The sequence below is a fragment of the Malaclemys terrapin genome, chromosome 2 (genome assembly GCF_027887155.1).
Source record: "Malaclemys terrapin pileata isolate rMalTer1 chromosome 2, rMalTer1.hap1, whole genome shotgun sequence".
Classification (NCBI taxonomy): domain Eukaryota; kingdom Metazoa; phylum Chordata; order Testudines; family Emydidae; genus Malaclemys; species Malaclemys terrapin.
Window position 1 is genome coordinate 104703873 of NC_071506.1, and position 27213 is coordinate 104731085.

At 42.0% G+C, this 27213-nt stretch overlaps 1 protein-coding gene across 1 annotated transcript in view; it reads left to right on the plus strand.

Moving 5' to 3' along the window:
• Positions 1–1782: 1782 nt before the first annotated feature.
• The window catches only part of RIPOR2 (RHO family interacting cell polarization regulator 2), a 102219-nt gene continuing 76788 nt past the window's right edge, over positions 1783–27213 (plus strand). Inside the window, 1 exon segment of the mRNA XM_054017436.1 lies at positions 1783–1869. Within this exon segment, the coding sequence (XP_053873411.1) occupies positions 1809–1869 (61 nt within the window). The 5' untranslated portion in view covers positions 1783–1808.

Sequence of the window (27213 nt, forward strand, 5' to 3'; positions counted from 1 at the left end):
GGTCTCGTCAAAACCCAGGACCTAGAGCGTGGCTGTAGAGGAAGCCAACCTGATTCCCAGCCTGCAACATAGGAGGTAGATCCTGCCAAGGGGTTCTTAGAAAATAAGTACCGGTATGTATCTTCTGTCAGTACAATTTATTATTATGCCACATTGCTGTGCTATCTTCCATTCTGGGTGCCCAAAGGTTGCTGCCATTTTGGGGCAGATGTAAGCTAAGAGCTCTGTTTCATGATTTTACAATCACTATGAGCAAAATTTATAATTTTTTTTTCAAGCTTTATTTTTGTCTGAGATGTTCTGGCGTAACTTGTGCATTTGAAACCATTGAAAAGTTACATAAAATCTGCAGTGCATGCATGGTACACTGAAGAATTTATTTTCACAGAAATATAAAAGCACAATCACAAGACAAAATAAAGAGTGCAATAACATGCCACTTCTACCATACATAAAAGCAACAATGTGCTTTAAAATAGGCAATAATAATCACTACTGCACTCATATTTGCTCATAACTCACCTACTGGATGGTGAAGTGAATGAATTGCTGTTTAGTGTTTTTGTCATTAGAGGGTATGGCAGAATGGTACAGCCACTATACTAGCAAGATGAAAGTCAATTGGCATCACTGTCTTTGCAAGAATAATAAGTCCTAATAGGAAAAAAAAAAAAAAAAAAAAGTGGGAGATTACTTCTCTAAGGCTCCAGTCCTGCAAACAGAGACATGAATAATTGTACTCATGTGAGCAGTCCCACTGAAGACAGTAGGATTATTCAAGAGTATACACTTAAGCACCAGTTTTCTTCTATCAGGCAAAAACTTACAAGGCGAGAGGATAGTCAGTCAGGCAGGCAGGCAGGCATAAGATTCCCACAGATTCCAGGAATGAAGATTTGCTTCAATAATTCCGATCTGAGAGAAGTGACATGTGGCAGATATAAAAATCAGAAAAATCGTCAGGGTTGGGTTTTACATTGAAATATTTCTGATATTCAACTCTAAATGAGATTTGACTTTCGGCTTTATCGGTGTTCTAATTTTGTACCCCTGCTCAGAGCATTAAGTTGGTTAGTATCTTAGGATGGTGATACACCACAAGTGGTGACTCAGGGGAGCTTAACTATGAGGGCAGTATGTCCCCACGGTACAGCCACCGATGCATTCTTGTTAATGAGATGATGACTACAGCTGAGTTCAGTGTTAACTATATCTATTCAGCATGTACTAATTTTCAAACGCAAGGAAAAACTGTTATGGGTCTTAATATGCTAATTTTAAAAGTGTCCACTGAACACATGACTCCCATGAAGCCTGGTGGTATACTCTAGTTGAATTGTCCCTGTAGTGAAGTTGAACTTTTCTATAGAAAGATGAATGCAAATTACTCCCTGGTTCTGTCATTGCCACCAACAAACATTCACATTCATATGCAAAAACATCCCCACACTCATCTTTTAAATTACATGCATGCTGGACAATGTTGCTTTGGAACAGTATTCACTGCAATCAGGCTATGAATGCAGTCTGCATTCTGATCTGAGTCTGTTCTGTCTGCATCTCCCCTCTAGGTTTCTTCTCTCTCAGCAAAAAGAAACACCCCACCTCAAACCCAATCTCAAAGGCTATGGCTAAAAACAAGAAGCCTTATTCATATGAATGAGGCTGTTTTTGTAAGTGCAAATGCGGAAGCTGCCACCACCAAAATGTTTAGGAAACTGGTGAAAGGAAATAGCCCTCTTGTAGCCTAGAAACTAATTCAAGCATTCAGCTCTGTAGCAGCTATCTCTGGCTGAGCTGTGGCCACGATGCAGCACCTAGAGGAAGATCTGACTATTCTTGGAGAAGCAGATGATGTCTTCTGTGAAGGTAAATAACCTTTTATTAAGCAGATCTTTTTAATACACAGACGGAAGACAGGTTTGTACTTAGCTTGCATTCTGTGTCTTTGGTAAAAGTTGAAGTTCTCCACTGGCTCAGGACAGCCACTAGGGCTCACAGTGATAGGGTTGAAAAAGACTTGCTTTCTCTCGGTAAAATAATGGGAACAAAAGCTTTCTGGGTGCAAGATAGTGAGTGAGACTCATATTAACTAGGCAGACAGGTTACACAGCGAGGATGTTAGCTCAAAAGGGAAAGCAAAGGGGGAGCTACATACAAAAGTGCATCCTTTGATCTAAAAAGTTACACTTTGCAAAGTAAGCAAATACAAAGGGCCCTGTGTTCAGTGATTGACACTGTGGGCCTGATTCACCATGGCCATAAGGCTTGTGCTGTCACTGGCACCAGTGCAAAAGGCTACTAAATGAGAATGGAAATGTTTTACACCCACTTTGCACTCACTCTCCATTGCTGTAAAGGATTATACCAGGTGGAGGCCAATGAGAATCAGGTCCACAGTCTCTCTCTCTTCTCCCACCACTCCCCACTGGCTTAGACACAAAGGATTTGATCCCGCAAGCCCTCCCTGCACAGAACTCCTGTTGTCTTCCATTGGAGTTCAACACACAGAGGGTTTGCAGGATTGGTCTCAAAGATTGGTAACCTTTAAACTCAGCTGCAACATAGTTTCAGCAAACTCAGTTTAAACAGAGTTTGGCTGGTCACTTGGGATGGGGCCAAACCAAGTTATTGTAGCCTGAGTAAAGACTAGACCAGAGAGGAGAACACATTTTAAAATCCTGGCTTCAGTGATGTGCTGCCAATATTTGAATAGGTTTCCCCACAAATATCCTCCCACCCTTACGCTGTGACGTATCCCTATGCCAGACGTGCAGTGCATTTGCAGAGGCAGGCTGAGAGGTCAGAGCATTTTATTCACAAGTACTTTCTAATAATCATAGCCCAGGAGGGAGGCAATGCCACCCAGCAAACCAACTTACACTTAGCTGGAAATAGAACAGGAGTACTTGTGGCACCTTAGAGACTAACAAATTTATTAGCGCATAAGCTTTCGTGGACTACAGCCCACTTCTTCGGATGCATACAGAGTGGAATAAATATTGAGGAGATATATATACACACATACAGAGAGCATAAACAGGTGGGAGTTGTCTTAGCTGGAAATGTTTATGCTTTGTACCTGAAAACTATACTAAGTATACAATAACGTAACGCAAAGTTCAGTTTGTGCAGTTTGGAAAGAATATAAATCCTCCTGCTTCAGGGCTTAAATGAACCTCTAACTATTGGGGTTTTGGAGGAAGGTTTCCCCTGGGGGCAGCCTATCCCATAATTACCTACTGTAGGGTTTCTTGTACCTCTGAAGCAGCTGGTAGTGTCAGGCTACATCACTGGTCTGATTCAACAGGATTCCTCTGGGTACAGTTTTCAAAAGTGCTTAAGACCCATTGGAAGTCAATGGGATTTAGGCTCCATAGCCACTTAAATGCTTGTGAAATTTTTGTCCCATGTAATTTGAAATGTGGGGGGTAAAAGTGAACTTTTTTTTTTTTTTTTTTTTTTTAATACCTGCATTTGATATAAAGTAATCCAGTCCAAACACAAACACACAGCATTCATGCAATCCTTGTGGACACCATGGCTAAATCATCTCTAGCAGGAATGACTTCTTGGGAGCCAGCGAAAGGCTGGTTACTTGCAGCCAGGGGAATCATCATAACTAACCTTCCCTTTAGTTTAGTGGCAGACTTAACCAGAGGCCCAAGAGAGCCCCCAAAAGTCTTCCCAACATATCACTGGATGGTTCTAACATGATCTGACCCTCAGCCACATTGGTGGCTAGATGGTATTAGGAACAGGTTCCCATAGTTGGGGGGTTAAAGGCCCATCTAGATGAGGCCCCTCTCTGTGTTTTTCCCTTTGTCCTATTTCCTTTCTTTTGAGTGAAACACAGTGTTTTGCTTTTATTTTCCAAAGCACTTGCTAACGTCATTCATGGCCTCAGTGAGGGCCCAGTACACTCCCATAGAGTGAGCCGTGCTAGCCAGTGAGGAGCCATCTTCTGAGTCTCAGAGCATTTCCAGAGCCACCTCCACTTGCATGGAAAAGAGAGAACCAAGGGGCAGAACCCATCAAAGGAACCAGTAGCAGCGTGGTTCCATCAGAGTAGTGTTACCAGAGATTAAAGGAGGCCAGAATGGAAACAGGGCCAGCACATGAGTAATACTGCTCCTCCCATGTCTACTAAGATCCACAGATACCTACAGATTTTGGAGGCTGGACCCACTGCAAAACCCACCATATTCTAGAAGAGAAAAGAATTAGGAGACAGCATTAACCTGTCTCCTATACTGGTTAATGCTGCAAAGGACCTGTGTCAGCATCAGCGGTTGCCTAGGGTGCTAATATTTGGGGGGCGGCGGCTGGATCTTCAGCCGCCCCGGTCGTCGTCGGTATTTTGGGGGCGGAACCTTCCACCGCCTCTGTCGGGGGCGGCATTTCAGGGGTGGGACCTTCCGCCAAATAGGGCGGCAAAAAAGCTGGCGGCGCTCCTGGTCTGCATACATTTGTTTCCTGTAATTCTATGTTCCCCTGCAGTAATGGGATACTCAAAATATCTGTAGCTTCATAATTATAGCAAAAATATGTCAAAAATTTCCCCCTTTTTAAGCTGTGAAGTGTTGGTAATATTTTTTTCTGCAGCGTGGTAAGGAATGTCTATCACAGGGGAGAGAGATGACCTGCAGCACATGGTTTGACAGTTAAAGCTCAGCCTAAAGAGACAAATGAATCAACCAACATGTGGAGTTAGAGACTTTTAAGGTCAGAAGGGATCATTGCGACCATCTGGCATGGCCTCCTGCCTAATACAGGCTGTAGGACTTCCCTGAATTAATTGCTGTTTCAAGACCAATAACTGTGGTTGAACTAGAGCAGAACTTGTAGAAAAACATCCAATTTTTTTTTTTTTTTTTTTTTTTACAAGATTTCTAGTGATGGAGAATCGACCACAACCGTTGGTAAATTGTTCCAGTGGTTAATCACCCTCACTGTTAAAGATTTGAATCTTATTTTCAGTCTGAATTTGTCTAGCTTCAGCTTCCAGAGATTGTGGATCTTGCTATAGCTTTGTCTGTCTAGCTTTGAAGAATCCTCTACTATCAAATTCTTGTTCCCTATATAGAGGATCAAGTCACCTCTCAACCTTCTCTTTGGTAGGCTACATAGATTGAGCTCCTTGAGTCTATCACTATATGCCATATTTTCCAATCCTTGAATCATTCTCATGGCTCTTCTTTTGCCCCACTCCAGTTTATCAACAACCTTCTTGAAGTGACAAAGAGTCCTGTGGCACCTTATAGACTAATAGATGTAGTGGAGCATAAGCTTTTGTGGGTGAATACCCACTTCTTGAAGTATGGACTCCAGAACTGGACACAGTATTCCAGTAGGAGTCACACTGGTTCCAAATACTGAGGTAATATAACCTCTCTACTTCTATTTGATATTCCTGTTTAAACATCCAAGAATTGCATTTGGCCATAGCATTGAACTGGGAGCTCATGTTCACCTCATTATCCATGACGATCCCCAAGTCTTTTCCAGAGTCACTGCTTCCCAGGATAGAGTCCCGCATCCTGTAAGTATGCCCTGCATTCTTTGTTCTTTAACCTTAACTCCGGCTGTATTGAAATGAATATTGTTTGCTTGCTCTAAATCAATGACCTGGCCTCTTTATTATGTCCCACTCCACCAGTTTTATATCATTTGCAAACTGTATCAGTAATGTTTACTTCCAAGTCACTGATAACAATGTTAAATATGTAGGTGCAAGAACCAATGTCTAAGGGACCCCACCAGAAACAAAACTTGCTTATGATGATTATTTCCTATTTACAATTACATTTTGTGACCAATTAGCTAGTTCTTAATCTATTTAATGTGTTTCTGTATCATTCTAGTTTTTTAATCAAGATACTGTGTAGAAAAAAGTCAAATGCCTTACACAAGTCTAAGTATATTATATAAACACTATTTCCTTTATCAACCAAACTTGTAATCTCATTTTAAAAAAAGATATCAAATTAGTTTAACAAGATCCATTTTCCATAAATGCATGTTGATTGACTTTAATTATATTACCCTCCTCTAAATTCTTTATTAATCAAGTACTTATCAGCCATTCCATTATTTTGCCCAGATTCAATAATTGCCTGGGTCATCCTGTTTACGGTTTTTAAATATTAGTACAACATTAGCTTTCTTTCAGTCCTCAGTGTTCCAGAGAACTCCTTGGCCAGCTCTTTTTAAATTCTTGGATGTAAATTATCCAGATGTACAGATTTTAAAATGTCTCACTTTAGTAGCTCCTGTTTCACATCCTCCTTAGTTACAGTTGAAATGAAATGGAAAGTATATCATCATTATGTAATAAGAATATATCATCTGCTTCTTCCCAAACACAAAACAGAAATATTTATTGAATACTTCTGCCTTTTCTGAATTATTGTTGACAGTTCTATCATTTCCATTGATAGATTTTCAGAAAGCCTTTGACAAGGTCCCTCACCAAAGGCTATTAAGCAAAGTAAGCTGTCATGGTATAAGATGGAAGTTCCTCTTATGGATCAGTAACAGGTTAAAAGAGAGGAAACAAGGGGTAGGAATAAATGGTCAGTTTTCAGACTGGAGAGAGGTAAATAGTGGTGTCCCCCAGGAGTCTGTACTGGGACCAGTGCTATTCAACATATTCATAAATGATCTGGAAAAAGGGGAAAATAGTGAGGTGGCAAAATTTGCAGATGATACAAAACTACTCAAGGTAGGTAAGTCCAAAGCAGACTGCAAAGAGTTACAAAGGGATCTCACAAAACTGGGTGACTGGACAAGAAAATGGCAGATGAAATTCAGTGTTGATAAATACAAAGTAATGCACACTGGAAAAGATAATCCCAACTATACATAAAAAATGATGAGGTCTAAATTAGCTGTTACCCCTCAAAAAAGAGATCTTGGAGTCATTGTGGATAGTTCTCTGAGAACATCTGCTCAATGTGCAGTGGCGGTCAAAAAAGCTAACAGGATGTTGGGAATCATTAGGAAAGGAATAGATAATAAGACAGAAAATATCATATTGTCTCTATATAAATCCATGGTACGCCCACATCTTGAATACTGTGTGCAGATATCAAAAAAGATATGTTAGAATTGGAAAAGGGCAACAAAAATGATTAGGGGTATGGAACAGCTTCCGTATGAGGAGAGATTAATAAGCCTGGGATTTCTCATCTTGGAAAAGAGATGACTAAGGAGGGGATATGACAGAGGTCTATAAAATCATGACTGTTGTGGAGAAAGTAAATAAGGAAGTATTATTTACTCCTTCTCATAATACAAGAACTAGGGGTCACCAAATGAAATTAATAGGCACAGGGCCGGCTCCAGCATTTCTGCCGCCACAATCAAAAAAAAAAAAAAAAAGCCGCGATCAGCGGTGGCAGTTCAGTGGCAGGTCCTTCGCTCCTAGAGGGAGTGAGGGACCTGCCGCCCCTCTCCCTTGGCCACCCAAAGCACCTGCTTGTTAAGCTGGTGCCTGGAGCCGGCCCTGAATATGCAGCAGGTTTAAAACAAACAAAAGGAAGTATTTCTTCACACAACACACAGTCAACCTGTGGAACTCTTTGCCAGAGGATGTTGTCAAGGCCCAGACTATAATAGGGATTTGGTAAGTTCCTGGAAGATAGATCAATCAATGGCTATTAGCCAAGATGGGCAGGGATAGTGTCCCCCTCTGTTGCCAGAAGCTGGGAATGGGTGACGGGGGATGGATCACTTGATGAGTACCTGTTTTGTTTATTCCCTCTGAAGCACCTGGCATTGGCCACTGTCAGAAGACAGGATACTGGGCTAGATGGGCCTTTGGTCTGACCCAGTATGGCTGTTCTTATGAAGGATCAATACCATTATTAGGATTCCTTTTGTTCCTAATATACTTAGAAAATTCTATGTGATACAGCTGAGGGGTCCAAACTACACATACAAGTGTACATCCTGAAAGAAGATCTTATAATTAATTTCCTTATTCTTGCACTTATATGCCACCTTTCATCTCAAAGGACCCTAAAGAGTTTTACAAATGACCACTTTGAAACACTTTGCCCATCAATGAAATGCAACCACTTCTGTGTGAAATACAGCAACTTTTTAACAGTGCACAGACAGGAATCAAAGAATATTTATTCCACTTAAAAGTACAGAAGATCATTTACATAAATTCTTATATGGCCTTCATCATCCTAGTACTTAAGCAATCACCAAATAAGAATTTGGGCAGAGCATTAAATTAACACATCTGCTCTTGAGAATATGCTATTTGGTTTTAGTGACTGTAAGTGTTTGGGATTTTGCGTTTATATCTCTTAGAAATACAGCACCTCGAACAGCACAGTGCTCTCTAACACCATCATGGGGTATGAGTACACTAGAAGCCAGACCATACCCTCCATATGACCTAGATTTTCCTCATCTCCCATTCATGTACAAACTTAGCAAGCTCGTAGCCCCATGTACTTCCACATGTAGTTAGCAATTATTAATATATCTAAACTTAGAACTTAATTACAGTTATTACCAAGTCTTTTAGACAGCTACTCCACACTAGCCTGTACTCACTCATGCTTATCTCCCTCTCTCACCGCTGAATAGCCTGTCTGGTTGCACTTAGGGTAGCTGGCCTACTTTTCAATAGTTTCCACAAAGCTACTACAAAATCCTCTTAATTCTTCCAGAGTATGAAATAGCAAAAACAACCATTTTTGATAATATTTAGTAAACAAGAGATCCATTTTAGACAGTCCACAACTATATACATGAAATCCCAGAGGTCCTTTCCCTGCCCAGAGCTGATTTGCTTATTGGGTCATGCAGTCATTCTCTCAGCATTGCCATCTATTGAAGAGCTCCTTGCAGAATTGTAATTACATTGTGCACAATATGTTTTAAAAATGTATACGAGTTTGCTTCCTTGTGAAAGTCCCTCTTCAAAGAGATAAGCAATTTAGATTTAAGTTTCATGATTGGGGTGAGGTTAACCTGAAATTAGGGTGCAAATAACATTCAATATTCATTTGATATATGTTTGTGGTAGGGGGAAAAACTAGGAAAGATCCTTCCTATGATTACTGTCAGTTTAAAAGACAACTTTATATTATTATTCACAAAAAACAATAACTTCATTCAATTCTAGTTAAGGTATAATAATCTCTTCCTTAGCCAAAAATATTCCTTAAGAGATTATAGTTTTCTCCAATGCACAAATCTTTGAAAACCTGGAAAATCCTAGTTAAAATTCCACATGTAAAAATAAATGATTCAAAAAGTAGAAAAATGTATAGCTGAGGTAACACATATGACCTTAACTCTGCCCCCTTAGTGCCACATTGAGACAAACTTATTAATTCATACAACCATCATACAGGTACATCTCTTTAGTGACCACAAAAACAAATAATTTGCTCTTAATGACCTGGTGTGAAGCTTTTCTCAAAGTGGCACTTCTGGGCCTTATGTTCTTTGGGTGACCAGAACCATGCAGTTGAATACTTTTGAATGGAGTGAGAGGGGGACTTTGTCAAGTAGAACACTATCTTGGAATTTTCAAGCAGTTTGTATCTTTTGAGAAAATGGCAATATTCTGTTGAGGACTTTTTGGTTAAAGTGAGTAAGTTTATTCCAAATGTAATTCCAAATTAACAAAGATGTTTGCATGGGAATTCCCTTAGTTTATAAAACAATGTTTCAATATTGCTAACTGGCTGGAGTCCTTAAAGATATTGTAAGCCCTGCAGGGCCTGAGGTGAAACTCTCAAGCACCACAGGGACTTTGGCAGACTTTGCACACCACTTGGGAATGAACCTCATTCCTACTTAGACTGCCTCCTGTCTTCACATGTGGCTTCCTCTCCCCCATTCCCCATAAAAACTCCTTGCATGTTTCTGCTCCTTCCACACCACAGAGTGCATCAAATTGATTCATGTATTATCAAACTATGGTGTGTACACTTAAAAAAAAGACATGCGTTTCAAAATTATTTGCATTCATTGTGGGTAATTCTCTATGACCCTATATTTTCACAAAAACAACTTTTAGGAAGTGAGGAAATAAGTATTCAAACACCAAGGACGTATTACTGAATATTCTTTACTGAAGACCAACCTCAGTCAAATGTATGAACCATGGGCCTATTCTGTTCTCATACTTCTGGGACATTATGGACAGTTTGTACTGAAAGCGGTTATCGCTCATCACCAGCCCTACCTATCCCTTCTGCTTATCTTATGTGCCTATAGAAGGAGAATGCTTATGGCACACTGAGCTGTAGTGACAAGAAAGAAGAATGCCCAATAGTTCATCACCAAGGCAACTGTGTTTTCTTGCAGAATATATATTTCTTAACTGAGTTTTTTTAGCCACAGGCCCAGATTTCAGCACATTTAGACAAAAAACTTTTATAGACCTTGTTATCATTCAGAACAAGGATGGATTTTTAAAGTATGTGACATATAACGTTTTCATTTTTTAATTTCTTTTTTGTTAAACCAACTCTTCATTAGCCTGTTTGTTACACCAGTCATTGCTGATTGCGGTTAATAGATGTAAAGGTAACAGAACTAAAAAGAAGAACAGGAGTACTTGTGGCACCTTAGAGACTAACAAATTTATTAGAGCATAAGCTTTCGTGGACTACAGCCCACTTCTTCGGATGCATATACATGTATATGCATCCGAAGAAGTGGGCTGTAGTCCACGAAAGCTTATGCTCTAATAAATTTGTTAGTCTCTAAGGTGCCACAAGTACTCCTGTTCTTCTTTTTGTGGATACAGACTAACACGGCTGTTACTCTAGAACTAAAAAGGAGTCTGCTCTGGTTTTTAGTTCAAGGATCCACAATAAGATAGTTAGACAGGTCTGCTCACCCTTATCTCCTCCTACCCCACCCCACCCCCAACTCAAGATGGTTTTTAAATTTTCAAAACCCATCCTGTGACAGTTGGAGTATTATTTGTATCAGTGCATTAAGCTTTGTATTTTAAGTAGAAGTGATTGATTCTTTAATGATGATGGTACACCTCTACCCCGATATAACACGAATTCGGATATAACGTGGTAAAGCAGCGCTCTGGGGGGGCGAGCTGTGCACTCCAGTGGATCAAAGCAAGGTCAATATAACGTAGTTTCACCTATAACGCGGTAAGATTTTTTGGCTCCTGAGGACAGCGTTATATCGAGGTAGAGGTGTATATTTTTTTTAAAAATAATTCAATCAGAGATTCTTTCTGCACTGTTGTCTCCCTCTTTTTTTAATTAAAGATCTTTGATGTTGTTTTCCTAACTCTGCCTTGATGCCAGCCTAACTGATTTTCATGATCGACATTATTTTTGGATGGATAATAATAGTAATGAGAAAATCAGGCCACCTAAATTAGTAGCTTTTTGCCAGCCTTCTGAGAAGAAAGCAGGGTACATATGGGCTAGTGAAGCAACTTACTAGATGTGCTCAGACAACACTTCAGGCTGCCAAAACAAGTGCCTTGTCAAAATTTGAACCAACATTGCCTTTCCTTCTTATCGGCTTTATCTAATATTTGTAGTTCCTTGTCTCAGTGTACAGCTCATTAAAAAATATAAGGGCTCTATTGTCAACTCAAATTATTAAAGTCCTAAAACAAATTTGGAGTGATTAAAACAGTCACTTAGCATATATAACTTTACCCCTTTAACAATTCAGTGCAGTTTCACAGCCTGCTGTGAACACACACCCATACGAACACATGCTAACCGTGTCATTGTGGTTGGTGTATTAAAGGTGTGGCACCCACAAACCCACTAGGCCAGGAAGTTCAAAGTTAAGGCTAATGCTTAGCTCACATGTTTGTGCGGAAATGGAAAACGGTACAACAGCATGAATTAAAGACAGAGCAGAACTGTCAAACACTTGACAGTGTTAAAGTGGCATATAAATGTTGAAAGTGAATCCTGTCTCACAGAGCTATTTAAACTTGATTTTCAGCGGCTTGCACGTAACATCATGATTTCTTTAGGGAATCCCTACATCTGATTTTAATCTATGAAGTGTGGTCTGGTCCCATAGAATTTGAGTCAAAATTTCAAAAGCTGCAAACTATGAGTTGTAGGAGGGCAGCTGAGTTAGTCAAGAGATTTGAATAGGGTTCCCATTATGGCTTCAGTTGAAACAATCCCATTTAAGTTTTGAACATCACCATTTCATAGGAACGACCTTCCAAAGGCTAGGTGGATGGGTGCTCTCGAGAACATTTTGCATGCAATATGAGAAAAGGTACTTATCCCCCAAACCACCATCTACTTTCTTGTACCCTAGATTATAGTCATTTTTCCAGTAATGCTAATGAAAAACTCGATGAAATAGCCTGAATTGTAAACTTTCATAAATGTGAACATCCATGAATTAAAAATGGGCGGACACTGACATAGTCTAACTTAATTGCCTGTAGCCTGGCAATTAAAGGGTTCAAAAGCCCAGGCTTTCAAAAAAATGGGTGCCTAAAGTTAGTCTACTAAATCTTAATTTTCAAAAGTGCTGAGCAGCCATTGAAATCAATTGGGAGAAAAAGAACAAAAAGGATTGGGTCATAGAAAAGACAGAGTGAAATAAAGAATGGGGCTTTCACAAGTGCTTAAACAATATAGGAGCACAAGTTCCACTGGAAGTCAGTTCCACCCTAAGTAAATAAACAAACACTAAAATGTGGCAGCAGGAGAAAATATCAGGGAGGGACACAGAGGAATTTAAAAAATGTATTAAGATGATGTTTAAAAAAGTACAGAGTTTAAGCATAGAAGTTTCTGGTTATCAGGAAATAACATACAGATTATCGAGAGGTGCAAAGTTCGGTTTAAGATCGGGTGGCACAAGGAATACATAATCTGCAATATCCCCAATTGGGGGTAAAAGGTTGGTGGGGCAAAGTACAGACATTGAGATATGAGAGTATGAAGTTCATATAATGGCTATGTTCGGGTGTAGAGTATAATGAGTGGATATGATGACGAGGATGGATTGACCCTCATTTGGTGAGATTTAATGTTCAGGGAGTTTATGGTTCCCGTTCATATGATCCAATGGAGAAAGTCTCTTGGGCCCATTCTCGTAGTCGAAGAACGATGTCACTCCAGCTCACACCTCCTAGTACTGTCGGTGGCCGGTGATGTGTTCGATGTAGGTATCCCTGGACCATCGGATGGTGTCTGAGACCATGAGGCGCTGCATGAGCCGTGCGTAGCGTCGACCGATCCCGCAGGTCCGCAGCACATGCTCATTGCATGGGTCCCAGGCGCCTAGAGCTCCGATGATCAGGGTGTCCATCTGCACCTCCAATACACTAGGCTGCATCTGCACTTAGAAATTTGGCAAACTCCTGCTATTAGCCTAGCACCAGTGCAGCTCAGGTGATGCTAGCAGCGGTGGCAGTGGTATTGGAGAACAGCTGCTTGCTATTTTGCCAATACGTTGCCTAATCCTGCACATTCTTATCCATAATGATAACCAGTCTACATCAATGCTCCTACAGTTGCTAGACCAATGGTGGGAGAACTCTCTAAAATTGTTGCTGTAGACAAGGTCTAGTGGTGATGATCCCAGTGAACAAATTTGTTCATGGAGTCTCATTGTCTAGACCAGGAGCGGGCAAACTTTTTGGCCTGAGGGCCGCATCAGGTTTCCAAAATTGTATGGAGGGCCGGTTAGCAGAGGCTGTGCCTCCCCAAACAGCCAGACCAGGCCTGGCCTGGCCCCGCCCCCTATCCGACCCTCCTGCTTCTCGCCCCGATGGCCCCCCTGGGACTCCTGCCCCATCCACCCCCCCCCCCCGTTCCCTGTCCCTTGACAGCCCCCAGAACCCCCGCCTCTGACTGCCCCCCACCACCCCATCTAACCCCTCCTCTCATTCCTGACTGCCCCCCCGGGACCCCTGCCCCATCCAACCACCCCTTCTCCCTGACCTCCCCCAGAATACCTGCCCCTGACTGCCCCCCACTGCCCCATCCAACCCCCCCTCATTCCTGACTGCCCCCCCTGTGACCCCTGCCCCCCATTCAACCCCCTTGTTTCCTGCCCTTTGACCAACCCGACCCCTATCCACAGCCCCGCCCCCTGACCACCACCCCGAACTCCCTGCCCTCTATCCAACTCCCGCACTTCCTGCCCCCTTACCGCGCTGCCTGGAGCACCGGTGGCTGGCAGCGCTAGAGCCGCACCGCCCAGAGCGCCAGGGAAGGCAGCCGCACTGCCCGGTTGGAGCCAGCCATGCCACCGCGCAGCACAGAGCACCAGGTTAGGCTGGGTTCTGCAGCTGCGCTGCCCCAGGAGCTCACAGCCATGCCGCCCAGAGCATTGTGCCGGTGGCGGAGCGAGCTGAGGCTGCAGGGGAGGGAGAACCGCAGGGGAGGAGTCGGGGGCTAGCCTCCCGGGACAGGAGCTCAGGGGCCGGGCAGGAGGGTCCCGCGGGCTGGATGTGGCCCACGGCCCATAGTTTCCCCACCTCTGGTCTAGACCCATGTTAAAAATAGGACCCTGAATGCATCCCACTGCTTCCAAAAAAACAATATACCTAAAACACACTTATTCAGAACACTGCCCATAATCAGCTCATTATATGACCCTCCTTCATTAAGTGAAAGTATATAGCAGAGATCAAAATTATAATCAAATTACATTCACTTTACAAACAGGTAGTTGCAACACCTCCAATTTCATCATCCCAGGCTCTCCTTTTAGGTGGCCTGTCTTCCTTCCTCTCCTCTTACCAAACCTAAGAGGAAACAACAATAAAATTACAAGTTTTTGTGCAACTATTTCTGTGCTACCCTGAATTCCAAGAAGCTGCTTGTGAAAGTGACTCTCCTTTCCTGAAATGTCATGGCACTTTCTTCTTAGTATATAATCTGAAGTTTTAAAACCCCAGTGCTAGGTCACCATTCCAATAACTGGAACTCTTGGAACCCAAGAAATTCAGCAAGTGTCAGTCAACTCAGCAAGAAACCTAAGGGTTCTTTAAAGCCTCCCATTATGGAAGAGTCCTTCAGAAAATGACAGCCTTTCAACAGGGTTTTTTGAACCAGCCTGTAGAATTTAATAGAGAATTCTATCCCCCTCACAGAGAATTCTATAGGATGGTTCAAAAATTCAATTCTATAGAAAGGTTATCCCTATCTATTAAATTCAATAGGTTTTCAGAGTAATTTCTATAGAACCCTATTGGAGTTGTTCCTATAAAATTCCGTTTGACTTTTCCATCAAGCTCCTTACAGTGTGTGAATAAAGACACTGATTAGTTTAGCACAGACTCCCTGGAATCAATGCATTTCAATATTTTCATTAATAACTTGGATAATGGAGTGAAAAGTGTGCAAATAAAATTTGTGGATGACATCAAGCTGGGAGGGGTTGCAAGATCTTTTGAAGATAGGATTAGAATTTAAAACAATCAACAAATTGGAGAATTGGTCTGAAATCAACAAGATGAAATTCAATAAAGATGAGTGCAAAATACTTCACTTAGGAAGGAAAAATCAAATGCACAACTACAAGATGGGGAATAACTTGCTGGGGAGTAATTCTGGCTAAACAACAAAGTAAAAGAAGCAGTGAGAGGCAAAAAGGCATCCTTTAAAAAGTGGAAGTTAAAACCTAGTGAAGAAAATAGAAAGGAGCATAAACTCTGGCAAGTGGAGTGTAAAAATATAATTAGGAAGGCCAAAAAATAATTTGAAGAACAGCTAGCCAAACACTCAAAAAGTAATAGCAAAAAATGTTTAAGTACATCAGAAGCAGGAAGCCTGCTAAACAACCAGTGGACGATTGAGATGCTAAAGCAGCACTCAAGGATGATAAGCCCATTGGGGAGCAACTGAACAATTTTTTTGCATCAGTCTTCATGTATGAGGATGTGAGGTAGATTCCCAAACCTGATCCATTCTTTTTAGGTGACAAATCTGAGGAACTGTCCCAGACTGAAGTGTCATTAGTGGAGGTTTTGGAACAAATTGATAAATTAAACAGTAATAAGTCACCAGGACCAAATGGTATTCACCCAAGAGTTCTGAAGGAACTCAAATGTGAAACTGCAGAACTACTAACTGTGGTATGTAATCTATCATTTAAATCAGCTTCTGTACCAGATGACCGGAGGATAGCTAATGCAACACCAATTTAAAAAAAAGGCTCCTGAGGCAATCCTGGCAATTACAGGCCAATAAGTCTACCTTCAGGGCCGAGCAAAGTGGTTGAAACCATAGTAAAGAACAGAATTATCAGACACATAAATGAACAGGATTTGTTGGGGAAAACATGATTTGTAAAGGGAAATCATGCCTCACCAATCTACTAGAATTCTTTGAGGGGGTCAATAAACGTGGACAAGGCTGATTCAGTGGATATAGTGTACTTAGATTTTCAGAAAGCCTTTGACAAGATCTCTCACTAAAGATTCCTAAGCAAAGTAAGCTGTCATGGGAGAAGAGGGAAGGTCCTCTCATAGATCGGTAACTGGTTAAAAGATAGGAAACAAAGGGTAGGAATAAATGGTCAGCTTTCAGAATGGAGAGAGTAAATAGTTTTGTCCCCAGAGGTCTGTACTGGTACCAGTACTTTTCAACATATTCATAGATGATCTGGAAAAAGGGGTAAATAGTGAGGTGGTAAAATTTTCAGATGATACAAAACTGCTCAAGATAGTTAAGTCCAAATCATACTGCAAAGAGTTACAAAGGGATCTCACAAAACTGGGTAACTGGGCAAAAAATAGCATATGAAATTCAGTGTTGATAAATGCAAAGCAATGCACACGAGAAAACATAATCCCAACTATACATATAAAATGATGGGGTCTAAATTAACTGTTACCACTGAAGAAAGAGATCTTGGAGGCATTGGGGATAGTTCTCTGAGAACATTCACTTAATGTGCAGTGGCGGTCAAAAAAACAATGTTGGGGATCACTAGGAAAGGGATAGATAATAAGACAGAAAATATCATATTGCCAATGTGATCCAGCTGCGAAAAAGGCTAATATTCTGGGGTATATTAACAGGAGTGTCGTATGTAAGATATGGAAGGTAATTGTCCTGCTCTACTCAGCACTAGCGAGGCCTCAACTGGAGTACTGTGATCAGTTCTGGGCATCACACTTCAGGAAAGATGTTGTGTAATGGGACTCATCACAGTAGTGCCTCTTGCTGGCCGTCTTGGGGATTAGCTCTGCAGATTGGTACACCCTCTCCCGATGGTGCCTCACCCACTGCCACATCTGTTCTCTGACCCACATCACTCTAGGGACCGCGGCATCCTCTTCATGACACAGCCCTCCAGCCATGTCACCACCTTTGCTCCCCCCTTCCGGGGGTTTAGTACAGCAGTCCAGCCACTTTCCAGTGGCGAGTGGGGGGGGACCCAGGCCCACCCGCTACTCCGGGTCCCAGCCCAGGGACCCTCTGAACCGCAGTCACTTGCTGCGTTCCTTTGCCTTGACTACTGCTGCATTTCCCTGGGCCACTTCCCTGCAGCCACAACACCCTACTCAGTCCCAGCAGCCCATGTGGAGTTCCTTCTGTACTCCCTGGGTCCCTGTCTGCACTGCTCTGTCCAAGGTGCTATATAGGCTTCCTTCCTCAAGCTCCAGGCGGCTACTGATTCTGCTTTGACCTGTGACTCTTCTTATATGGGCCTGCTGGGCCCAGATTGACTGCTCCTCACAGCCGCTCTCCTTTTGGCCACTTCCACACACAGCCTCCCTAGGGCCCTATTAACCCCTTACATGATAGTGTGGGGTGGACTCCCCATCACATGTGGACAAACTGAAGAGAGTCCAGAGAAGAGCAACAAAAATTATAGAAGATTTAGAAACCCTGACCTATGAGGAAAGGTTAAAAAAACTGGGCATGTTTAGTGTTGATAAAAGAAAAAGGGGGATGGGTGGGAGGGGAACACACCTGATAACAGTCTTCAAATATGTTATGGGCTGTTATAAAGAGGACTGTGATCAATTGTTATCCATGTCCACTGAAGATAGCGGGAGAAGTAAGGGGCTAATTCTTAAGCAAGGGAGATTTAGGTTAAATATTAGGAAAAACTATCTAACTATAAAGGTAGTTAAGCTCTAGAAATGCTTTCAAGGGAGATTGTGGAATCCCCATCATTGGCCATTTTTAAGAACAGGTTGGACAAATCTGTCAGGGATGATCTAGGTTTATTTGGTCCTGCCTCAGCACAAAGGGGCTGGACTTGATGACTTTCTGCGGTCCTTCCAGACTTACGTTTCTATGATTCTATAATTTTTATATCTCATTCTTGTTTCACCATGCTCCACTATGGTGAAACCCTAGTTCTGGGATGCAAATGGGCCTGAAGTTGATATTAAAGGCATATTATTGATTAAAGAGTGTTTATTGTTTAAAAAATAAAACACTATGTTCAAAAGCAATCTCTCCAAGTGTATATTCCGAGTCACATCTGAATTTACTGACAAAAAGATGTTTTTTGCATCTGTTAGCATCACAGAGCTAATACAGCTACAGGAAAGCGAGTGGGATTCTATTGTGCCTCACACTTCATCAGCAGAACTGTCATCTGAGCTCCCGTTGCTGAATCTTTATTGCTGGTGATGATGCAAAAACCAGAAAGACCACCACTTGGTTTTCATAAACTCAATTTCTCTGCTGGCATATGGAAAAATCGTCTTTTAGTTTATAAACAGAATCAATGCGGGAGTTTTGTTCAAGTTGGGTTTGCAGTATCTGGTCATAATTCAGAAGTCACAGAGAATAAATATGGAAACCCACATTATAGTTTTTATAATTTTTTTTGACTGCAAAGTCACTTTGAGCTAAGAAGATGTGTTCTAATTAGCTCTTGCAGACAGGGACACTTTAAATAATTGTATAAACCCCAAAGAGCTCCTACAAGATCTTCTTAAACGCTTATTGACATTTATGTTGAATGATGCCTGTCAAGTGATACTATTTGTTTGATAATAAATGAGGCTCTCTTAATTTAGAAAAAAAAACGTTGAAATGGACTGAGACAAAAGTTCTCAGAAGCATCTAAAACAAAAAAAAGGTAGAGTTTTGCAATGCTGTTAAATTCACTTTTAGCACTGTGTGTCTTTTTTTTTTTTTTTAGAAAAAATATGGACTAGTAGGTAGTTGTGTGATCTACTACTCTGCTCAGCCCCCTCTGTCTGGATAGCTCTGTGCCATTTCTGTTCCTGACACTTGTCATGAACCAGGAAGAGTTAGCTTAATCAGAGGCACGAGCCACTGATTAGTGCTGGGCTGCTGTCACTAATCACTTCAAATGCTGTACTGAAAATAGTACCCATAGGTCATACGTTGGAAAATGATCCTCACTGCCATTCAACCTCAGCCATGCAATCATGCCAAATGCCTAATTAACATGATTTCCTGGTTTGCATTAAATATCCTTTGTTTGTTTAATTGCAATCCACTGACAGACCCGCTGATGTGGTATGAAAAGCTTTCCTAGGTCTGCTGGTGAGATGCATGGTGATAGTGCTGTTTGCCCTCGAGAGGAAATGGTCCCTTTCCCTTCAATAATAACATTAGATTTGTGCAGGTGATTAAACATCAGTTTCCATGAGAAAGCTGGAACCCACCAATTCTCTATTCTCCTGCCATCGGATGTTAGGAGAGTTCAGATCAGGATAAATAAACTGTTGTCTGCTGTGGTGTCTCTATTTAACCATTTAGCAGATGCAGTTTAGGATCATTGCTTTACAGAAGCTGAAAGGTTATTGCATCCAGAGAGGCATTTCACTCGCACAGCAGTTGTGCACTTTTACATTTGCTATTTTTAAGCCATGGAAATACGCACTGACAAGTGTATTAAAAAGAAAGCAACAGCTGTAGCTTAGCGGTAGTATGGTTATGAAACAGGTTCTAATTTTTGTTCTGAATCGTGACTAAATGGCACTACTAGAGGTCTGTCTACATTGCGGACATGCACTAGCTCTGCTAGAGCTAGCACACTAAAGTGTAGCCGGGGGGGAGCAACATGGACAGTAGCTGGGGCTAGCTGCCCGAGGGGGTCTGAATGAATTTGTACTCAGACAGCTAACCCAAATTAATGCCTGTGCTACCCTGCTCTTTTTACTGCATTAACTTGAGCAGAGCTAGCCCACATCTGTCTACCCACACTGGGAAACAGGCTCCCAGGTGCAGTGTAGACATTACCTGTATTGGGGTGATTAGTGTAAAAAAAATAATAATGGCAATTCAGCTGGATATTAAAACACTGAGGGCTGAGCTCTGCTGAGCTACACTAGTGCAAACCTGGAGTAAATTCACTGATTTCAGAGCTACTGGGGATTTACACTGGTAGAACTGAGAGCAAAATTTGGCCCAGCGCATTCGTCACACAGGCTCAGCAGAAGTGTCTGTGATGCATTATCGTGTTAGGGATGTGCATGAACCCAAATATCAAACACTGGGGTTCTCATACATGGAACTGCAGCATTTTAAGTGTAGATCTGCCTTAGTTATCCAGCACAAATCCTTCCCATAAGCCAATTACTAACAAACAATGGAACAGTCTCTCTTGGGAAAAACAAACAGGATACTCAGCACCTGTAGCTTTAGACCTCAGATTATCACATTAGCTTTGAACATCTCGTCACGACTGATTTTTGGCTGTCCAGTAAGACACAACGAGTTTTCAGCAGCTTTTCATGCATATTAATTAGAGAACATGGAATGCTTTAAAAAAAAACAAGAAAAAACAGGATAAAGGCACAGTAATAGACATACATACGTACACACACACTTGGCATGCACTTAAAGGCTGCTTGGCCTTCGCTGGTTGCTAAGCATTATGAGAAATTGGAATGTACAGTTCAGTCAAGCCCTCTTGTGAGCTTTTTTCATTTGCCATAAAAAACCTGCACATAGGAGGGGTAGATAGCACAGAATGTGAAGTGTGGGATTTTGAAAAAAATAGTGCTTAAATAGGTTCAGATGTTCTCTCCCTGTCGACCCAGCCCTAAAGTTGCACAGATGAGGGCAGGAAAGCATATGTTTGCTTTTATATCTACTGACGTACATCCTTACAAGTTGCGATTTTCAAATCTCCATAGGTGTGCACAGCATTCTTCAGACAGCCACAGATGGGAGAGTCCCTGCTCTGAGGGCTAATGATCTAAGATCACTCTGGATACAGTACAACACAAAAGAGCACGGGGAAAAGCAAGCATAAGCTAGGGAACATGCAGCTCCTCCCTCCTCTACTAAAAGCTGAGGGAAACTCCCCCTTCTGTCCCGGCCTTGAGTGAGCAGCACTCCCCCAGACCCTCACAGTTCCCTCTTCTAATTGGCTGATACAGTGGGGGCTCCCTCACTCCCCTGCCCCCAAGAACACACACACTCCCATGTCAATCTACTTAACTCTGGCAAAGGAATTACTGTGAAGCTGTGGACTGAACACAGGACTGGGATTCAGGAGAACTGGGTTCTAATTTGACTCATTGCAGAACCTTGGCTAACTCACAAAATTGCTCTGTGCCCTAGTTGTAAGATGGGATAACAATGCTTGCCCAACTTCATGAAGTGCTTTAAGGGCTGCAGGTGAGAAGCACTACATGTGCAAATGCTATTTATTATTACAAGAGAAGGTAAAACATTTCAAATGACGAGTACAGGTGAGGTAGCAACACAGTAAAGGGGAGGAAATAGAAGATGCACATGGGTTATTGGTTGCACGCAATGTGAAATCTGTAGGTTTTGTGAAGCTTTGTGGAACAAAGGATGCTTGGTATATGGCAATTGGGAGGGCATGCCAGATGTACAGGGCAGAGCAAGAAAAGGGATGAAGCTGGTAGTGGGAGGAAAGCAAAAGAGCAATAAGGGAGGGCAGTGTAGAGAATGGGAGGGGTTACTGGATTATTATTATATGGTTACCTCATGGATACCAAGGTGAACTTTCCCCCTCCCAATCAAACCTGGAAGTTACAGTCCTGATTCTTGACCATATTTGGTCACCTCTTGTGAAAAGGGGGCTGTCACACTTTAGGGGAAGTTGTTCCTTGAACCTCTTTAGTTTCTTTGTGAGCACTTCTTTCAAGTGACAGCACCTACACTTCTCTCAGAGTGGAATCCCACAATGCATTCATGATTTTAGACTGAGTTACTGGGTTATAACCCTCCTGTTTACTCAACCATTTTTTCTTAGCAAACCCAACTGCCCTTGGCTTTGGTCAAAGACTTCCCTTCAGGACCCTGTGATCAGTAAGAAAATGCAGTGACTCTGGGAGACAGCCTCTTCAAAGCAAAGTCTTACTCTTTTATCTACGGGCACATAGCAAACAGGGAGGAAAAGTGTTAAAACAACAAAAAAGGCCTCTATGCAGATTGTCTTATCATAGAAGATTAGGGTTGGAAGAGACCTCAGGAGGTCATCTAGTCCAACTCCCTGCTCAAAGTAGGACCAACACCAACTAAATCATCCCAGCCAAGGCTTTGTCAACCTGGGCCTTAAAAACCTCTAAGGATGGAGATTTCACCACCTCCCTCAGTAACCCATTCCAGTGCTTCACCACCCTCCTAGTGAAATAGTGTTTCCTAATATCCAACCTAGACCTCCCCCACTGCAACTTGAGACCATTGCTCCTTGTTCTGTCATCTGCCACCACTGAGAACAGCCAAGCTCCATCCTCTTTGGAATCCTCCTTCAGGTAGTTGAAGGCTGCTATCAAATCCCCCATCACTCTTCCCTTCTGCAGACTAAACAAGCCCAGTTCCCTCAGCCTCTCCTCATAAGTCATGTGCCCCAGACCCCTGATTATATTCATTGCCCTCTGCTGGACTCTCTCCAATTTGTCCACAACCTTTCTGTAGTGGGGAGCCCAAAACTGGACGCAATACTCCAGATGTGGCCTCACCGGTGCCAAATAGAGGGGAATAATCACTTCCCTCGCTCTGCTGGCAATGCTCCTACTAATGCAGCCCAATATGCCGTTAGCCTTCTTGGCAACAAGGGCACACTGCTGACTTATATCCAGTTCTCATCCACTGTAATCCCCAGGTCCTTTTCTGCAGAACTGCTGCTTAGCCAGTCGGTCCCCAGCCTGTAGCGATGCATGGGATTCTTCTGTCCTAAGTGCAGGACTCTGCACTTGTCCTTTTTGAACCTCATTGGATTTCTTTTGGCCCAATCCTCCAATGTGTCTAAGTCACTCTGGACCCTATCCCTACCCTCCAGCATATCTACCTCTCCCCCAGCTTAATGTCATCCACGAACTTGCTGAGGGTGCAATCTATCCCATCGTCCAGATTATTAATAGAGATGTTGAACAAAACCGGCCCCAGGACTGACTCCTGAGACACTCTGCTTGATACCGGCTGCCAACTAGACATCGAGCCATTGATCACTACCCGTTGAGCCTGACAATCTAGCCAGCTTTCTATCCACCTTATAGACCATTCATCCAATCCATACTTTTTTAAATTGCTGGCAAGAATACTGTGAGAAACTGTATCAAAAGTTTTGCTAAAGTCAAGATATATCATGTCCACCGCTTTCCCTATATCCACAGAGCCAGTTGTCTCATCGTAGAAGGCAATCAGGTTTGTCAGGCATGACTTGCCGTTGACGAATCCACGTTAACTGTTCCTGATCACCTTCCTCTCCTCCAAGTGCTTCAAAATGGTTTCCTTGAGGACCTGCTCCATGATTTTTATCTAACAACTTAGGCTGGTCTAACTTATCACAGACACCCCAAAATCTGGGAGTGGAGAGATAGAGCCTCCAACCCACTCTTAGCTTCAGGGCTGAGGTATTTAATGCCTTCAAAGTCCTTTGTTTCACTTTTCCCACTTGGATTCCCTGCCTCCAGCTTAGCATTACCAGCCTGTTGGTCAGTGTGTGGTGGGAATAAATCTTCAGAGGAACTGAGACCTGTATGGTTTGTTGATTATCAGATTATCAGTGACTGGACTATCTACAATCATTGTCTGCCTTCCTGCCAATGGGTAAAACCACCCAGTAGCAGGCAGCATGACAGTAATCAGATAGACAGCAGTTCCCATAAGTCATTTTAACAAATGCCGATACCTGCCACATTCTTCATAAGGGCCCTCACAGAGTTTTCCTCGGATTGTCCTTTTTAGGGGGGCAAGGCTTTCCCCCCATTAAATGACCCCAGGGTTCACCCCCCAAATCCAGTGGGATCCCTTCAGATCTCTGTGAATTTGCTGAAGGCAAAGGCAACTTGTGAGAGGCCTCTGTCCAGACTGCATGGCCCTATTTGCCCTTTCCAGCTTAGTGGCAGTGCAGTGCAATGGAGCTGAATGCCTCAGACTCTCCTGCCCCTTGCTGCCCTAGGGGTTCTATGGCTTGGAGCCACAGAGACCGTGGGGCAACAGAAAAGTTAAGACACTTTTCAAGAGATTCGCCACATAGCTTACAGTGTCTGTTTGCCAGCAGATGTGTCCAGCCCTTGTGAGAGACGGAGCTGCATACACACTGCTGGTCTGAGCACAGGATTTAGGCACTCTTGAATTCTCATCTCTCCTTTAGCCCTGACTCACTCTTTAGCCTTGGGGTATTAGTTGCAAACTATGTGGAACAAGTAGGCTTTGAGCAGCCTAACAGGTAATTTAAGATTCGTTGCCTCAGTTTCCCCAACTGTAAAGTGGGGGTGAATACCACTCAGGCTTGTTCTGAGTATTAGTGTTTGTAAACCACTGTGCATCTGCCAGGTATTATGAAAGAGTGTATTATTAATGGAAACATGCGTGCATTGCAGCTTCAGGTTAATTTTAATGCAGAATACTATGGAGAGGTCACTCTAGTTTAGTAGAGTAAGCAAGAATCAGTTTTGCTTCTGCCACTTTGAGATTTGTACTTAGGACATAAGTGGTGGCCTATTTTTAACATAACAGCAGATTACACTGCAGCAGAGTGAATAATTTATAGGTATGGTAGCACTATCCCAATCACAATACAATGGCAGCTTTTAGGCCTGCCTAATTATGGAGGGAGGCAGCATTCTCCGGCATTTTCCACTGAATTAGCAAAACAGCAGACGTGAAATGACTGATTCTTTCAAAAGCAGGAGTGCCGGGGTCAATGAACATGCAGAAGGACAGTGGGGCAAAGAAGATTTTATCCAGAGCTTTGTTAAAACTATGGAGACTCTGCGGTTTCAGCAGGCTACAGCATAAGGAGCAGGGTCATTATCTGTCTGCATTTGCTACTGCAAAATGATATTGAGAAGTCCCAGAAGGACAGATTAGATCTCCCTGGCTTATGCCACAGATGGGATAAAGAAATATTTCTTTGGAAAGAAAAGGAGATTTGGAACTGAGGAAGTATTAGTTTCTGTAACACTAAGTTCTAAAAACGTCCTGAAAGAGGACATAACAAGACTCAGAGGAAGTTTGCAACACACTGGATATATGCAGTAATTGCTAAATATCCATTTCAGGAGTGTTAGGGTCAAGGTGAGATATAGCAACTAGAACCCAGTACTGAGAATCTTTAACAAATAAGCCAGGCCGCCAGATTCACTGCCTGTCACCCACCCCCTCAAAAGATTGAAATGGACTCAGAAGCGTATTAAGTAGACATGAAGGGACATTTATAACTTTTAACAAATATTCCCTCTCCTCTTCCCCTGACACTCTGCAGCCTGAAGAGCACAGCTGCTTTTCTCAGGCAGCAAATTCTCTGAACTGCATCCAGAGTTCAGTTCGCTTGAAATGTATAACATCTATTTCTGCTTTAATTGAATCTCGAAAAATTTGCTCTCATTTCCACTATTTTTCAAAGCTGTAGCATCCTATTTAATTTCTATATACAATGTGAATAAAATATCTTCATTATTATGACTTGAAATGGATTAAGACCAAGGGGCAATCAGATTCAGCAAGCTGCATGTTTTCTAGAACATACACTCTCGTGTTTTCATTTGTACAAGGTGTAATAGCCGGCCCTAATTTTGAAACCCGCTTATTCTTTGCTGTTATTTAAACTCACTTCTAAAGTACCACTCTTTGTGAAAGATCACGTGTCATCTCTGAAAAATATTTACATTTGAAAGGGTGAGTTTTATCCATCATGACACACTTAATCAGAACGTATAAAGATGTAGATATTAAGGGACAGTGTCAATGCTTGCATGCTGCAAATTTGATTAACCCCTCAAAATTGTATTTGTCTACCAAATCTACATAATTGTTTGCGGGTTCCCCCTACCCCTCAAAAGAAATGTTTCCATGCTTAGATTTAGGAGTCACTTTAGACAGCTTATTGAAGGAGTCTGCCCAATGCACAGCAGCTAAAAATGTTAAAGGATAGAAACTAATACGGGAAATACTGTGCAGACTTTATATTGAATGATACCTAAAGTATTGTGTCCAAAAGCTGCACTTGAAAAATGAAAAAGGTTAGAGACCAGTACTAAATGTGCTTAAAGATCTGTCAGGGTTGACATATGAAGAGCGATCACAATAACTGGGATTATTTACGCTAGAAGAAAGAAGATTTGACTTGAAAGAAATATTCCAGAATTTGACTTGAAACCTGGTCATTCCTTTCTTTATATCCTGCCCTATGGTAATGCAAGAAAGAAGGCTCAATGGCTAAAATGTAAGGTTCCCTCTTTTCACTTAGACTCACCTTTCTAGTGTTGTCTTTACTCTACACTTTACTTTAGTGTGTCTAAACTGGGGACTTGATCTTGCAGATGCTACCAACTATAATGCACACTACTGCAAATGGGCCTTTGGCATCAATGAACTACTCTTGATAATAAATGCTATGATCAGTCATATGTATCTGTAGTATGAGGCTCTTGGATTATAAGCTTTTTGGGGGGTGGACCAGTCTTATTTTTTCTGTATAGCACCTAGTGCATTATTGAGTGCTACATAAATAATACCAAATAAAAAAATAGATCTTCCTGCAGCAGACTGTGGAACTCATTGCCACAGGAAGTCATCAAGTCAGATACAATGGCTGGATTTAAAATTACATGTGTAATTACATTTGCTGAGATAAAGACAATCAAATCTCATGCATAAGACCATAACATGAATGTCACAGGGATCAGAAAGGAGTCACCTATATGCAGGATTGCACATTTGGCATCAAGTAGTGAGTGGGCCAGGACTCAGGACCAGATTGACCTGTAACCTGCTGCAGTATGGCAGATTTTCTTACATTTATTCTATAAAAATAAGGTCAGTGGCTCATCATTTATGA